The sequence below is a fragment of the Vollenhovia emeryi genome, unplaced genomic scaffold, assembly GCF_000949405.1.
Source record: "Vollenhovia emeryi isolate VEMERY1.0 unplaced genomic scaffold, V.emery_V1.0 DF939147.1, whole genome shotgun sequence".
Lineage (NCBI taxonomy): Eukaryota > Metazoa > Arthropoda > Insecta > Hymenoptera > Formicidae > Vollenhovia > Vollenhovia emeryi.
In genome coordinates this window covers 1,209,071-1,225,188 of record NW_011967219.1, presented here as the reverse complement: position 1 = coordinate 1,225,188, position 16,118 = coordinate 1,209,071, and the positions used below count along the sequence as shown (strand labels likewise).

Here is a 16,118-nt window from a genome sequence, read left to right as displayed (position 1 = left end):
GAAACTATAACTAACAGTGATTAATATGATTACATATATTGAATGATATTTTATTGCACAATTCCTGAAGTATAACTTAAGAATTTATACTAAATATTTACGTTTTTGTGAATTTTATACATTTTGCTTTTATAATTTTGAGCTATTCCGATTACCATTCGATTTTGAAACGTGATCTTATTCCAAGCGGACGTGTAACATTACTTGAACCAGTCTTTTTTGACAAATTATAATTTTTTTTAAGTTAAAATGTGTTAAAATCTGTTTTCACCTAACTTATAATAATATATATTTAAGAAAATATTTCAGTTATGTATTTCAGATCAAGCCGTTGGGAATTATGTTACGTCCTCTCCGCAATGCGGAAGTATGTGGTGATAGACATTTCATATAGATATTGGGGTTGGTGATTTCCTTCGAAGGCTTCGACATTCGAAGTTATCAAAAGTAACAGCCCTAGTAGATATAAAGAATTTGAAAATTTATCTTTCTGAAATTGATTTTTAAAGGCGAAGGAAATCTCCACTATCTTCGTATTCAAATACGTTACTTTCTGCTATTTTCCTTATTTATTCAATCAAATCCTGATTAGATTTCAGATTAAGAAATTCAGTTTCTATATCAAAAATTGTTATGAGTATGAGCCAATACTTTCGAGATAACATCAAATTAGTAGATCCAATCTGAGATCCGTGATAAGCTAATTCGTGATGCTGACATCAGCACAGCTTCTGAACGTTTCCTGGGGGCCGCAACCATTGCCTCGTCTTCCGTCCTCACAAATGCCCCAGGTATTTCCGGTGCGGTAATGCCACCTAAAAAAAAGAACCAATCTTTATGTTATTTCATTGATTTGGCTCTTTCTCGAATTTTTGATCGATAGTTATTTTCACATTTTTTACATCCTTAATTTTTTAAATTAGACATTGTTTTTATAATTAAGTATGATTAAGCGTTAATATCTTATTTGAGCTCCACATTTAATAATGGTGAAAATTAAACGAGATTATGTATGAGATTTAATTCTGAATCCTGACCTGATCACGCATTGTTTACACGTGACACCCTGTGGTAGAACCAGGCTGATAGTATGATCATTTTTGCCAGAGATAGTAACGGGGTATTTATAGCCACTACCATCAGCCATTGGTAAGGGATACATATTGAAGCATTCATCGGTTTCTAATTCCTTTTCTGTCTTCAGCGGACAAAGATTGAATTCAAAGTGACCCTGATGGCTGGCGGTGAGGCGAACAATCACGTTGATGACGGAACCTGCTTTGTATCTACGTGGAATGATATATTTTCTTTTATATAACATAATATAATAACAGTCTAGCGTATATAAAAATGTACTTCAATTTCAATAAATTCTGGACATCTTTAGAACGACTTAATAAAAGACGCATTAAACAAATGTCATTACACTTTTAGGGGTTGAATCAAAATAATCAATGAAGCTAAATCAAAATCATATTTGATTTTGAGTGAGTAACGTTAAAATTGCGAGATAAATCAAAGAATACACTAAATAAAAGTGTTTTAATTATAAATGCAATTTGTTGGAACAGTCATTATCTACCATTTACTTACTTTTGAACAATGACACCTGATCCGTAGATGCCGCCATTTTCATTTGGCCGTGGTCGAGGTAAAGAATAATTGTCGCCACATTCTCCGCACTTGCCGCCATTTTTCTGGTGCTGGACCTAATAAGAAAATATATGTATATTTATTCTTTAATTTATAACTAATCAATTGATATATCTTCTTCTTTTCTCTCTCCTAATCAAATTATTTATCAAATCATTATTTGTCATATAACTTTTATTTTATGCTAACATATTCGTTGAACAAAATTATAGCAATAAGACTGCAGAATTTTGTTAAGGTGAATAAAATTATTAATTTTTTATTGTTTGATATATGAAAAGAAATATATTATAAACAACGAATTATATGTATAAGTATATACATACAAAATGTTTTCTTGACGTATACAATTATGCCGATTGAATTACTTAAGTAACAGATGATTAATCAAAGTCATATTTATAGAATAAAAGTTTTTTTTGTAAAAATGTTATTTTTCAAATTTTTTATTTACTTTCAATTTATTTCATTTACTTAATTTAAAGACAAATTATAATAAAATATGGTCGAATAAAATCAAAATTTCCGAAGTACTTGTATAATTGCGTTTTGAAGTAAAAAAAGTAGACAATACTGAATTAAGATCAAAGAATTCCTTTACAAAATTTCGCGACTGTATTTTGTAGTTTTTTATACGTACGCCGAATCCTCCGCAGAAATGCTCGTTGTCAGTAAAGTTAGGTTCTGTAGGGAAGCCCTTCCTCCATGCGCTGCTTCTGTTTATGGGGTCCCACATCATACCATGCCCCGAAATTTCCTGCAGATTAATGACGGTTATAAGCGTCAATACGAATAATTTTGTAAACGCCATTTTTTTTATATCTTCAACGGCGGCTGAGAAGCGAAATTTCGGCACAAACTGTAACGAAAGTTCGACTTCATCTGCTTTATATACTTGTTTAAATTCCACGATAAGCACACGCACGTAATAAAGAATGATTACTTATAAATTATTTTATCAGATGCATCGGGTCATACGAGATAATTGAATTAAAAGGTTTTTTTGAACTTTCTTCATAACATTATGGAATTTAATGACGGATAATTTACATCAATGCCACTTTTATCTTTTCTGGATTTGTCATAGAAACAAAATAGCTAATTAGATTTCCTGTTTTATCTTTCTCGATAAAAGGGTAATGTTACTATATAATTTTTTATTTGAATGTGTAACTTTCTAAATTATGTTTTATTAGGGTAAAGAGTTCCTTTAAAATCTAAAAAATATACTTTCCGTCAATTCTATATTATTCTGTACAGCAACTTGATTTGTACGTTGAGGTAGGATATTTTAAACTTCGATGAGAGAGAGACGAAGTTGAAAAACACATGCAATGAATTATTTGCAGCTGTGTTGACGCAATAAATCATTTATTACCGCACATCGGGGCAAATAAATATTTAGAAGATTCAACTGATCTTTTTGAAATTTGCGAGGTCACATTTCAGATGTTTTTTTAAGTATTATGTCGTTTTAATAATCTTTCTGATGAAGATTCATTGCAGAACATTTTATAATGAACAAAACACGTGATAAATGTTTTAACAGCGCCAGCTAAATATTTGCATGTCGTACATATGTTAACATCAGTACAAATGTGAGCTTCCAATTTTTAAAATCAACATAATCGTAATATTTAAATGCAAGTGACAAGTATAAAATTTAAAATCAGAAAATGTTGGATTTCAGAAAGTTAATTATATCTATCCCATTTTTTAACCTTTGAACGGGCAATTTTTGTGATTTAGAAAGTAAAAGTACCTTTTTTCGTAGCTTATGAAATTTACATTACTTATCTATTCAAGCATTTTGTAATCTACTTCCAGTGGATGACATCTATCGCAATAGAACTCTCTTTTCTCCTCTAATTTACCATGGAAAGGGAAAGGAGATGTAACTATAATAATTCAAGACAAATTTTGATATTGTTAATTTATATTTTTATAAGTGTATCTTTTTTATAACATAAATGCGGTGAAAGATATCATATTAATTTATATAGAAACTCTTAAAAACCATTATCTGTATCACAATATGTTTCCTTTATATTCTAAAAGTAATAATTTAACAAAATTTATCGGCGTAGCTCTTGTATATTATTTCTAATTCTTATTAAAAGCTTTTGTTCAACTTTAATACAATTTTATTCATAAAAAACTCTATTAGTTATATGGACTTAGCGATATTTATATAACTAGATAACAATTCGATAGTTACACTAATAATATAACTAGGTAAACAAGCGATACCTGAAGTGCTTGTCCATACAACTCATTTACTTCTTCTTGTCTCCTGTATTCTTTGTCATGATTGAGAGATTGAATCTTTTTAATAGCATATTAATTGAAGATTCGTAATTAGCATAATTATAATATTGATATAATGCCACTTTTGTTCCAGTGTTCCTAGTCTGCAGTTGGAAACAATACGTGGGATGAGCTTTCCCTACAAACTAAAAGGGAGATATAATTCATTTATTAGAAAATATCAAATATATAATATTTCTAATATTATATTCTGGCATATGAAGTAATGAGCAACGATTAAAAAAAATGCTTATTCATTTATCAAAATACATTATTTAGAATTTATTTAAAAAGATGTACGTTTACATATGTACAGATGTGGCTATATTATTCTAATTTGACATTTCTCAAATGAACAAGATAAAATTATATTGCTATCTTATAAACAAATAAACGGCCAAAATTATAAACAAATAAATTGGTAAAAATTAAGTACGCAAAGTAAATGTGTTTGATAACAACATGCCTGAAACTAGGTATTAATAAAATTTAGTAGTAAAAAATAATCCTCATTTCTCAATTATTGTTATACTTATACCAACTATACAGGGTGTATTCTAATTCGCGCCCACGGATTTATACAATATTTCTCATGAAAAACTGAGTCGAAAAGTCCCGAACCGGTTTTTTTCCGAATTATGCTTTACAAAGTAGTTATTATTAAATAAAGATTAGTCAATCAGCATCGCTTTTCAAATGGACGCAAGTTCGTGATTCGCGCATCTACATTAGTGTGCGTAAAGTGAGCCGCGCGCCTTAGCGGTGTCTGTCGTGAGTCCGTTTAAAAAGCGATGCTAATTGACTAATCTCTATTTAACAATAACTATTTTATGAAGCACGATTCGAAAAAACGGCTCACCCCGTATACCACTTTGTAGCTTTGTTTCACAGTTTTCCAATTGTAATATACACACACACATATTGTATATAAACATATATTATTCTAACTGTCAGATCCTCCTTATCTTAATATTGATCTTTGTGAAATATTTCCATCTCGCTTTACATCTTATCCGACACGATATTGTCGTTGGTACACAAACGTGAGAAATTCTTACTTTTCATTAATCAAAATAAGCCCCGCAATTTGAGCAGCGTCTTGTCCTCAATATCAGGCAGCAGATGAGCCCGAGAGGAAAGAAGAGAATTGCACAAAGCAGACCGAGGCACGTGTAGTCATCCTCCATTACACCTACCTGTTTTGCAATTTAATTTTATATTAACTTTTGACCTCAGCATAACCGACGAAAGCGGTAACGCTTGAACAAGAAAAGATTTGCGTACTCTGCACGCTGGACAGCCGCCGACTATGATAATTTCTGGCACTATGATCGCGGTGGAATGTGTAGAACCGTACGATGGAGCATAGTTTCCTTGACAGCCGGGGTTGACGTTATTAGGATAGTATCCAGGAGGTGGTTGCCATGACGTGTTAGCTAGTGACAAAGATTCATCATAAACATACGAGATATCGATGATTTGTGATTCACTTTCCCTCTTCTTCTTCCAATCAACATTGCTTTCTTCAAAAGGTATACCAAGGCAGGTATTCATAGTCAGATCTTGTATATTCAAGACTGTCTTAAGATCGTCTTCAGATACTCAGTAGCCTGTGAAATGTTTCGTACAGCAGCTTTACATAAATTCAAGACGGTCTTGAATACAAGATCTTACTACGAACACTGACCTAAGTTTGTACAAAAATTTGTAAATCAGTTTTTACTACAAACTTGTAGTTGGCCAGAATCATCTGCATCTGCTATCTCTATAAGCAAATTGCCGCAATACAACAGATCTGCTCAAATATCGCAGCAGACGCTATCTGCGCTTGTATTAAACTTACGTTTGCCCAACAGATTGACAATAGATTGTTGGTGGAAGCCGAAAGGAATCTATCAGTTTTTACAAACACTTAAATAAAGGACAACATTTAAGCGGTCACAGATTCTGCGGATTCTCGATTTCTGCAGCAAGGGTGCATTCGGGAGCTCACTATCGGCGCCGAAAGCGCTATTTTCATCTTGTACATTACGCGTCGAAGAAAGACAGAACGCTCTCGGCGCCAAGTAGCGCTGAGCCTACCATTCTATTCCGTCGTATCTTTGCTAGCGTTCCACCGACAAAACTCGCAGCGGACGCTGCCAAACTCCGCCCTCGACAGATTCGTGGCTTATTATCCGGGAACGAAACCTCGGTCAGTTCATGCGCGATTGATCCAAATGCATGAACCGGTAGTCTCGAGCTATCAGATTTCGTTGCGGGAATATTGACGCCAGCGAGGCGAAGTCGAGAGTTTTGCGGGGAAAAGGACGTCTCCGCGACCTAACCTAGAAATCGCACCTGCTGAGGGGGCCGTCGCGACGGAGTACGGCGGCGGCGGTTTCTCGGGCGCCTTCAGTGGCTGTGCCTCCATGATCGGTTCGTTGCTGATATTCAATTGCTCAGAAAAACGTACGGCGCTAATGACAGCGTGTCGAAATGCCAATTGACAGCGCCAACGACAGCACTAATGGCGCGTGTCTCTCTCACGCGACCCACGTGACAGCCGATACATACAACCACAGACTTCGACTGCGATTGGTCAATTTCGTTAGCATATAAGGCCCGGTTGCACCAACGTCACGTAACGTTAACTGTAGCTTAATTCACCCTTCGTCTCTCTCTCTCTCTCTCTCTGTTTCCCTTAGAAAGAGACAACGAGCGAATTAAGCTAAAGTTAAAATTAAGCGACGTTGGTGCAACCAGGCCTAAGAGGAGCTTTCCAGGGCCTAAATTCCGTACACGATTACCGACGACCATCGATACGTTAACGACGTTTGCGCAGCTTTTTCTACATGATAGAAAAGCTGCGCAAACGTCGTTAACGTATCGATGGTCGTCGGTAATCGTGTACGGAATTTAGGCCCAGCAAGCGACACGAGTCGACACACAAGTGTCGTTCTGTCTTTATTATTCATTGAATGCGAAGAAAGACAGAACGACATTTGTGTCGACTTGTGTCGCCTGCTGGAAAAAGCTCCCGACGCTCCCGACTATTCATACGACTACGACTTTACGACTTCTATGTAGACGAGGCTTTAAACTGTTCGGCGAGTGTATTTCGCGCGTGCGCACTCGGTCTCGCGATCTCCAGCGGCGCACGTGACGGATCCACTGTGCGGGTGGTCGTCAGCTGACGCGCAAACGGCGGACGGACGGACGACGGATTCTCGCTTCGCTCGAGAACTTTTCTCGCGAGATTAAATTCGCTCTCAAGACCGCAGCAATGGCGCTTCATTCCGCGGGGAAGGGTAAGCTTCTGGCGGTGATTGGCGATGAGGTGAGCGAACGATCAATGTCAACTACTACTGGTAACCCGATGGGGGATGAACTGTCAATGAACTTCTTTTTGTTTCGTTAAATCGAAGAAGCCCGACCGCCACCGGTCGCGCCGGTCTGCGCGACTGGTTTGGTACATGAAACATATTTTCAGGACACCTGCGTGGGTTTCTTGCTGGGCGGAGTTGGGGAGATCAATAAGCACCGTCAGCCTAACTTTATGGTTGTCGACAAAAGTATGTATATAAGGCGCGTGTTGCGTTACGGCTTTTGCACATAGCGACCGACTACTCTCCGGTGTTGTTTTGTAAAAAAAGACCCATTTGGCTAACATCCGTGATTTTTTATGTTTCTGCTCTATACACAAGAAACGTGAACAGAGCCGGGACTAGGGTGTGGTGAACGAGACACTTGCCCGAGGGGTGAACCACTGACCAAAATCGTGTACACCGATGCCTACTAATGCCCAGTGGTCATCACCTTATCTTATTTTATCTTATTTTATCTCATTTTATCTCGTTTCACCTTATTTCATCTTATTTTTATTCTTACAATGCCCCAGCAAGGCCTAATGCCTAAAATTAATACCCAAAAAGTGCCTAGTAATGTCCAGTAATGCTGCAGATCTGTACACCACGATGGCCGCGTTCAGCAGAAAGAGGTACTTTGCAACTGTTGTAAAATTCGTGAATTCAAATGGCGTATGCTCTTAAATTCACTCAAGATTAAGAGAACACGCCAGTCAGATTCACGAATTTTACAACAGTTGCAAAGCAGCTTTTTCTGCTGAACGTAGCCAATGCCCTCAGCGGTTTACCCCTCGCACTTGCCTCATAGAAAAGATTTGTAGCGTAGCGCAAAAATGGCAATTGTTCTAATAAAATTAATACCAATATATTAAACATAACTAATTGAAATGATTTTTATTCTGTTTTATATACCGTAAGAGAAATATTTTTGTTACTAAAGGGTGCACTTTTTTTTGGCCTCGGACGCCAAAATGTCTGCTCTCGATTCTGACGATGACGAGCCATAATGTATAATCGTCGCGCACGACTGTGTTAAAATATACTTGCAACGGTATAAATTAATAGTGTGAAATAACGATTCTTGCAGATACACCAGTGAGCGAGATAGAGGACACTTTCAAGCGATTTATCAAGCGAGATGACATCGACATCATTCTTATCAATCAGAATGTGAGTAGCCGAGATGGTAGTTTCGCTGGTGATGAAAATTTGTCTGAAATCCGAAATGAACATCAATACCACAATTCTAAGCAAAATCGTAAGACTCGTAACTTAAAGACTCATAAAAACTGACCTACAAGTAATCTGCAATTCTATGCGTACCGTACATTACGCGGTCACTCGTAGAATTTCAGATTACTCGTCAGTTCTTATGAGTCTTACGATAACAGGTTGCGAGTCTTACAATTTTACTGAAAATTGCAGCATGAGGGTCTATCCAGACAAATTTGCACAGGCATAAAGAAATTGATTGGTCTATTTCCTTATGCGTGCATTTATGGCCCAGTCAGATTCCTTGTGCATATGTCTATGTGTTGTGCAAATTTATCTAGATAGACCCTGAATGCCTCGATTATGTTTGCAACGACAAACGCAATGTTGTGACGCATAATACTTGAATAGTGCCCTCAGTCTTAATCTGACACGCTCGATAATCTGTTTTAGGTAGCGGAGATGATTCGCCATGTAATTGACAGTCATACTCTACCGATACCCTCTGTTCTGGAAATTCCGAGCAAGGATCATCCATATGACGCCAGCAAAGATTCCATCTTGAGACGTGCTAAGGTACGACATTTTTGTTTCTGCCTAATTGGTTACCGCATTGTACGACGGTCTGTCGTACAGTTTAACTTGCAGTTGGACAATCTCGTCTTATTCGTCACAATTGTTCACAGGGTATGTTCAATCCAGAAGATATTCATTCATAATATGAATACGATGTTAACAAGATTACACCAAATGTGTACAATAAGAATTATTTTCTTGGCCGTCGCATTCCACGTGTCTGTCTCTGTTATTTGGTCAAAGTGATGTAAAATCGTTGTTAATACTTTCGCGAGTAAAAACTGATAGATGAAATAGCTAGTTCTCTTTCTCTCGTTGTTTTAAAGTATGTCTTTGTGAATATATACATACAATACATACATATTATAACGCTAATGGAAATAACTGTGTGAAAAAAAATCTACTTTTTAGTTGTAAGGACATATACATAATGACTTTTAATTCAAATTCTAAAATTGTAAAATAAACTATCGTCGACTTATCGTATCTCGAAACATTGTTGTTACATTAATGGATTGAGTCTAATACTGAAAAATTAAATCAACATTGAATTATAATAAAGTGCAAATGCATACATTTGCCATGGCAGCTTCGAAAACGAATGAAGTTTTCTTTTGTTTCTAACTTTTCTCTCAACAATCTTGATAATAATTAGAACGCTCCCAATAAAATAGAAACGGAAGAAAACAATGTATTACTTTAGCTGGAAGGATGTTGAGAAGTTGGAGATGAGTAATAGTCTTTAAGCAAGAAAAAGACATTTTACAACTGAATCTAATTTCTTAATTAATAAATTTAATATGTATTGGTATACACATGTAGATACTTTTATCGCAATATACTGACATTATCAAAATACAGGTTTTACAATAAGTAGTTGCTTACAATACTTTCGCATACATCAGTATTTTATACAATAGTGTATAATAGCAACGATATACAGTATATAATGATGTATAATAGCATCAAAAATTTCTCAATATAGTATAATAGTAATGAACAATATTAATAATACTGCACACAATAACAAACAAACAACACACCTTTAGTAATATTAAAGATTGTAAAATGCAATTTCCAGATCAAGTTTCCAATATAAATTATCATTTACAATTCTCTCACTTCACTTTTGCAATTTCTAACTATAATTTAAGTATAAATATTAAATATAAATATAAATATAACATCCTTTAATTTCTAAAACTCTATCTTGCGTTTTCGTAGCATCTTGATATTTCAATTCATTATTTTCAATTTTGGTATTTATATGTATATAAAATCAAGCCTTTTTCTCAAATATCTAAGTATCTTTGGTACACGTACATTTGATCAACTTCAATTATGAAGTTGTTTACTTAATCGATTTCGAACTCTTCCCTTGCAGATAGAAATATCTTCTGTACAGCGTGAGTAGCTTTAACTGAAAACAAAATAGAAAAACACAAATTAAATGCATATGGTTAAATGTATTCTGAACCTTTCTTCATTCATTTTTCCTCGATCTTTGTAAATTTCTAGCATTTCTTGTGCTGTTCTTTTCTGACTTGTTACTTGATACACACATGTAATATTGTTATGTGTGATAAAAATATTTCCGCTTTATGTATGGCATTAAAACTGACTGAAGAGAAAGTTCAGAATAAGATTTTGCAATCCCAATGAGTTAAGAGAATATAGAAACGTTCGACTGTATAAATATTGAATAAACTTGGTTAATCGCATTTATGGGAATTACGAACTGTATATTTTCTGGAACCACAATGGTTTGCTTTTCCAAGCAACACCAAAGAAATAGGCGGGTATGCCAGACACGGTGATCAGAACGCCCATACCGACTTCGTACGGTCTTTCGTAGCATGGTACAATAATCAGGAAAACACACACCGTTACGAACAATATGGGTAGCCACAACGGTACCTGAGGGGAAGAATTTCCGTTTTCACTTCAATATATAATATAAATACACCGTTCAATAATTTTACGTATGTAAAATGCAGTACCTTGATCGGTCGTTCTAAATTAGGTCTTTTATAACGTAGCCATAAAATTCCAGCTACGGAGATCATAATGAAGAATGATTCTACTATGCTGCAATATGTGATCAGTACAAATATATCACTCGTGCATAACATTATGAGAGACAGGATGCACTGCAAATGCCAAAAAGTTTGAGTTATGATACGTAAAAAGAAAAAGAAATTATTTCAATGTATAGTGTAAAAGAGAAAAGGGAACATTTGTAATTTTTGTTTTTCTCTGGCCAAAATCCGATGTGGCTGTGAGAGATTAAGAGTCTTAAAAAATGTAATTGACACAATTGGCAAATGTAATTTAGCAAAATACACACCAGAAATATCAGGGCAGGCGTAGGTGTGAGCCTGGACATGTTGATGTGACTCAGCATAGAGGGAAAGTGACCATTTCTGGCGCCAACAAAACACATTCGGGACGATGTCATAATGTGAACGCTCAGTCCTCCGAAAGCGGACACAGCTACCATTACAGGTATTAGCCAGGCCATATATCCGAGAAGTTGATTACCGAAGGTCTAGTAAAGAGATTACATTTTGTACACAACGTCTGATAATGTATGGGATACATTGTTACATATCGGATTACTTACCACAGCGATTGCGTTGGAAGCGATCATAGCAGTCGGAGTTAAAACGGCTAGATAAGCCACATTTGCCATAACATATATCAAGGTCACCAACGGCAGTGATATATAAATTGCACGTGGTAAGTTTCTGATGACAAGTCATTCGGTTGTTAATTTTGTAAATCAAGAAATAAAATCAGTATACATATTTTGCAGCGTCGACCTGGCTCTTTTACGCCTGTATCAGACTACGGATTGAGATTGAGATTAGATTCAAATTTGGTCAATCGGAGTAAAGTTTACTAATCTAAAGTGTTTCGTGACTTTTATTCTAATTGATCAATTTTCAATCTAATCTGAATCTCAATCCGTAGTCTGATACGAGCTTTACAGTGTAACAAAGATTAACCACCTTTTGCCAAATAGTGTAACTTACACATAAGGATTTTTTAGTTCTTCCGTCATAAAATTCAAATAATTCCAGCCCGAGTAAGAAAATATGCCAGAGTAAAAAGCCACAGCGATTTTGCCAGGATCGGTATTTGTATTTTCGAAAGTGTTCTTGAAGTTTTCTCCGTGTCCTGGTAGACGCACAATAGACTTTGATTAGAAAGAACAACATATCGGTAAAGATTTATTAAGAAACATACCTAAACAGAGCCAGACTAATCCAGCTATAATGATAATCATCAGTGCCCCAATTTTAGCGAACATAAATATATTCTGTATCTTCGACGTCTCTTTCACGTCGTAACAATTGATAAAGGTGAGTAAACCTGAATACAGATTTTATAAATTAAATTATGAATAAGATCCTTCTTGAGCAACATACCTAATTATCTAAATGTAGCTCTAGATGTATCAGCTATTCGCTTTCAGGCACACATTTGCATCCAGATGTGACGTTGCTAGATTTTTTCATCCGCATACTTTACAGATAGATTTACATTCAGATAATTAGATTAGTGATTTTTAACGAGACATTAAAATCTTACATATACTCAGAGCGGCGATTAGTCGCACACCGCCATCTGGAGTGTCGCAATTAGGAAAAAATGGTTTTACAACATACTGAGCAAATGTCAGTCCCATGATCGCGTTCGTCGTGGGTCTGTAAGCGACAGAAATATATTTTTCCGCAATATTGTTCAACGGACGAAATCTACTTGGAAATTTACTCACACAAAAATTAAGTTTGCGGCCCATAAGTACAAAAATGAAGGCAATGCCCCAAAGGCTTCGTGAATATAAGCATAATCTCCTCCACTGCGAGGTATACTAGTACCCAGCTCCGCATAACACAAGGCACCTACCATAGAGAGCAGACCGCATAGCACCCATATGATTAGAGATAGTCCTACACTACCCACTTCCTGTATCACTCCCTTTGGTGAGATAAAAATGCCTGCAAATACACGTAGCTTGGCTTAAATACAAACGTAAAAGCACGAAATACGTATGAAAGTGCTTTGTGGTTTGATGAAAAAACAAAAGACTGGAATTTTTATTCACTGAAAATTCATATAGGCGGTGTATACCTGAACCAAATATAATTCCCAATATAATAGCTGTCCCTTCTAAAAGGCCCAATTGCTTTTTCATTTGTACCTTGACCGGTACCGTAGCCATTGGCCTTTGCTGCTTGTCGGATGGCGAGCGAATGGACCCCTCGTCATCCGAACATATTAGCTGTACATCTCTAGCAGATTCACCTGACCCTTCTTTCACCATTTCTGCAAAATGCAGTATCTTCACGGAAGATACCGAATCCTTTTCAATCAAGGTATTAATTCGAAGTTTCCTGTCTTTAACTTTCGGTTTTAACTTTGCTATGTGGACTGGATAAAAATTGTCATAAATGATGATTCGTGAGAGCTCGATATAGATGATACTTCTTGTTTGCACACATTAACAACATTATCTGAAAGTATACATGTGGGATGAAGATGTAAATCTCATAATAATCATATCAGATACACGCATATTATGCAAACAGAAATTCTATACGTTCAATTTTAACCCCCGATAGAAATTAGAAATTTTATTCCCACAAAAACCACTGCGTTTTGGCGAATTATGTTAGTGCAATTAGCGTGGAATTTCCTCCTTTTGGATGATGCAATTATTGCACAATATTTGAGACATTTTCCCATCGGGGAAATTATATAAAGTTTTAGACGTGCTTAAACTTGAAGCTTTAAACTAGAAATGTCATTTAACGGCATACTGACGTAAAATAACAGAATTATATGAGAAATAATATATTAAAAAATTTTTTAACGTGACTTGTTGTAGAAAGTAATTAATCCAATAATGATTAATAATTTCGTCCTCAATAATTCACTCTTATGGTAGAAGCGTTAATGGTGTAAGTGAAACAAAGTAAAAATTATATGTAGATCTACGTACCGTATAATAAAAAAAAAAGCGAGTTTAAATAAACGCAACCACGAAAAGCTAACAAGATTGTCAATAAAGTAAGAAACAGATGTAGTATGTTAAAAGTCTCTCCAACCTGTAAATATGATCGTGCATTAGCTTCTATTTATACACTTATTTTCCCTTCACTTTACTCGTTACTTGCAGAGTTAAAATTCAACGTCTTCCATTACTGCGACGTTACTCAGTCTTACTTGTTTAAGCGTATTTTGACAAGCCGTTAATGCTCCAAGTTATGATATTTCAAAACACGTGTATTAACGGTATTCTAGGTTAACCTTGTCTCATACAAATTGCTTTAAACGTGTGATTGGCTATAATGGGAAAAGTTCTCGGGACCCTGGAAATGTTCTATTCGACAGCCAATGGCTGCGTTTAGCAGAAAAGGCAATTCATTATCGGTGATTCTCCAATACGATTGGTTCTTACTTTTTGTGCCGCTCAATTGAACCTCCGGAAATTTAGCCGGCCAACTTCGACTTAAAAAATTTTTTTTTAGCAGATAGTTCGTTGGTTGTTTGTGGGTGATTGGTGGACTAATATCAATATTTGTTGGTTTATAATTTTTTTATAAATAAGGAAACCAAAATTAGCGTGAAGTTAGCCGGAAAACTCTCATTTTCGTTCAAAAAACGATTAAATCGACGCGCAATTGTTCGCTGATAATTGTTGGTCTAATTATAGCATTTGTTGGTTCAGTATTTTCTTTTAAAAGCATCAAATACATTTAATCATAGAACAAAATTTTACCTTTTATTTAGGGCACCTTAGCTTTGTTTGAAAATCAGTAATTTATTACAATAAGTTTTATTGTGATAAATTGTCTTATTAATATATATCATCTATAATCTATAAAAAGTATGCGATTTTTAAAGCACTCTGTATAAGTATAAGTATAAAGACACAGATAAAGAGACATGGTTACAAATTTTTTTTAAACTCCGACTCTCTCACAGTTTTTATTTTATTTACGTGTGAATTTTCTAACTTCTGTAACTCCGAAACGGTAGCAGATACGAGGTAGCAGTTCCGATTGCTGCAGCGTGTAAGCTCAGGGCTACAAATTTTCTTAAATTTTGACTTTGTATATCTCAGTTTTTATTTTAATTAAGTTTGAAACTTCTATCCTTTATTAATTTGAGAATTTTCTAAATTTTGTAATTCCGAAACGTCAGAAGATACGAGGGTTCCGTTTGCGGCGGCGTGTTCGGCCACGCTCAGGGCTACAAATCTTATTTAAACTTCGACTCTCTATCTCGCACCGTTTTTATTTTCTTTAAATTTGAAATGTCTATCTTTTATTACTTTGGGAATTTTCTAAATTCCGTAATTCAGAAACGAGGGTGCCGTTTGCTTCAGCGTGTAGGCCACGCTCAGGGCTACAAATTTTCTTAAACTTCGACTCTTTATATCTCACCGTTTTTATTTTATTTAATTTTGAAGTCTCTAACTTCTCTGTACACACTTTCGAAAATTTGTAACCCCTGTAATATTGAAACGGTAGCAAATACGTTATAAACAAAAAAGCGTTTTACTATAAAAAGATTTACTTAAAATTGTTTTTTACTGAAGCAAATTTATTTATTCTATTTAAATAAAAATATCAATTTCAAGTAAATCTATGTATTATATTGAGTAATAATTTAAAGTTTAAACCATTACATTTTCTACATTCAAATAAAGATTTTATGATATACAGGGTGCTACGCAAGACTTTGACGTCCGGTCATGGGAAGGTAGAGGGGACTAAGACAAACAGAAAAGTATTGTACTATTTTGCGCTTGGACGAATAGTTATCGAGATACGAAATTTTAAAAATCGCCGTATTAGCCCAACCTACTGGCGAATGTAAGCGCGCGGTGAGGTGACCGGCCTAGCGGCCCCGCTCGGGGAGACGTGCGAGCGGTCGCGTAAGCGGCGGACGGGCAGCGGCGCGCCTCGCCTCCCTACTCCTCGCCCCGCACCGCCATTCTATTCCTCGCCG

The 16,118-nt window shown here is 35.6% G+C and overlaps 4 protein-coding genes across 6 annotated transcripts; 1 reads left to right on the top strand and 3 right to left on the bottom strand.

The window, feature by feature from the left end:
- Nucleotides 1-31: 31 nt before the first annotated feature.
- LOC105566064 lies at nt 32-2,935 on the bottom strand. The gene is made up of 4 exons (XM_012019778.1): nt 2,294-2,935; nt 1,594-1,709; nt 1,038-1,286; nt 32-815 (listed from the first exon to the last, which is right to left on the bottom strand). The coding sequence occupies exons 1-4, from the start codon at nt 2,462-2,464 to the stop codon at nt 701-703; spliced, it is 651 nt and encodes a 216-aa protein (XP_011875168.1). The 5' UTR covers nt 2,465-2,935; the 3' UTR covers nt 32-700.
- A 1,016-nt stretch (nt 2,936-3,951) lies between these two features.
- LOC105566062 (brain protein I3) lies at nt 3,952-6,529 on the bottom strand. The gene is made up of 4 exons (XM_012019776.1): nt 6,301-6,529; nt 5,245-5,396; nt 5,019-5,156; nt 3,952-4,106 (listed from the first exon to the last, which is right to left on the bottom strand). The coding sequence occupies exons 1-3, from the start codon at nt 6,371-6,373 to the stop codon at nt 5,025-5,027; spliced, it is 357 nt and encodes a 118-aa protein (XP_011875166.1). The 5' UTR covers nt 6,374-6,529; the 3' UTR covers nt 3,952-4,106; nt 5,019-5,024.
- A 542-nt stretch (nt 6,530-7,071) lies between these two features.
- On the top strand, nt 7,072-9,968 carry LOC105566060 (V-type proton ATPase subunit F). Its single transcript, XM_012019772.1, has 5 exons — nt 7,072-7,279; nt 7,433-7,514; nt 8,395-8,477; nt 8,973-9,095; nt 9,206-9,968. The coding sequence occupies exons 1-5, from the start codon at nt 7,226-7,228 to the stop codon at nt 9,236-9,238; spliced, it is 375 nt and encodes a 124-aa protein (XP_011875162.1). The 5' UTR covers nt 7,072-7,225; the 3' UTR covers nt 9,239-9,968.
- LOC105566061 (Y+L amino acid transporter 2) lies at nt 9,874-14,441 on the bottom strand. 3 transcript variants are annotated; one of them, XM_012019774.1, is made up of 12 exons: nt 14,328-14,441; nt 14,104-14,209; nt 13,233-13,615; nt 12,877-13,099; nt 12,690-12,805; nt 12,345-12,470; nt 12,131-12,275; nt 11,719-11,842; nt 11,443-11,643; nt 11,096-11,245; nt 10,835-11,012; nt 9,874-10,515 (listed from the first exon to the last, which is right to left on the bottom strand). In XM_012019774.1, exons 3-12 carry the CDS (start codon nt 13,423-13,425, stop codon nt 10,451-10,453), a joined length of 1,521 nt encoding a protein of 506 aa, XP_011875164.1. In that variant the 5' UTR covers nt 13,426-13,615; nt 14,104-14,209; nt 14,328-14,441; the 3' UTR covers nt 9,874-10,450. The 3 variants fall into 3 exon arrangements, with proteins under 3 accessions (XP_011875164.1, XP_011875163.1, XP_011875165.1); XM_012019773.1 differs by lacking the exon at nt 14,104-14,209 and having other exon boundaries at nt 14,210-14,441; XM_012019775.1 differs by lacking the exon at nt 14,104-14,209 and having other exon boundaries at nt 13,233-13,443; nt 14,210-14,441.
- Nucleotides 14,442-16,118: the final 1,677 nt, after the last annotated feature.

Bases quoted from the DNA above. Each gene is read 5' to 3' on its own strand.
- LOC105566064 (XM_012019778.1), bottom strand. From the start codon at position 2,464: ATGGCGTTTACAAAATTATTCGTATTGACGCTTATAACCGTCATTAAT. The intron at 1,710-2,293 runs GTACGTATAAAA...TTTTCTTATTAG, and splicing joins ATTTCTGCGGAGGATTCGGC to GTCCAGCACCAGAAAAATGG. The intron at 816-1,037 runs GTCAGGATTCAG...TCTTTTTTTTAG, and splicing joins TGTAAACAATGCGTGATCAG to GTGGCATTACCGCACCGGAA.
- LOC105566060 (XM_012019772.1), top strand. From the start codon at position 7,226: ATGGCGCTTCATTCCGCGGGGAAGGGTAAGCTTCTGGCGGTGATTGGC. The intron at 7,280-7,432 runs GTGAGCGAACGA...ACATATTTTCAG, and splicing joins TGGCGGTGATTGGCGATGAG to GACACCTGCGTGGGTTTCTT. The intron at 9,096-9,205 runs GTACGACATTTT...AATTGTTCACAG, and splicing joins CCATCTTGAGACGTGCTAAG to GGTATGTTCAATCCAGAAGA.
- LOC105566062 (XM_012019776.1), bottom strand. From the start codon at position 6,373: ATGGAGGCACAGCCACTGAAGGCGCCCGAGAAACCGCCGCCGCCGTAC. The intron at 5,397-6,300 runs GTGCGATTTCTA...CTTTGTCACTAG, and splicing joins CGCGACGGCCCCCTCAGCAG to CTAACACGTCATGGCAACCA. The intron at 5,157-5,244 runs GTACGCAAATCT...ATTGCAAAACAG, and splicing joins GCGGCTGTCCAGCGTGCAGA to GTAGGTGTAATGGAGGATGA.
- LOC105566061 (XM_012019773.1), bottom strand. From the start codon at position 13,425: ATGGTGAAAGAAGGGTCAGGTGAATCTGCTAGAGATGTACAGCTAATA. The intron at 12,276-12,344 runs GTATGTTTCTTA...TGCGTCTACCAG, and splicing joins ATTAGTCTGGCTCTGTTTAG to GACACGGAGAAAACTTCAAG. The intron at 11,843-12,130 runs GTAAGTTACACT...ACTTGTCATCAG, and splicing joins GAACTAAAAAATCCTTATGT to AAACTTACCACGTGCAATTT.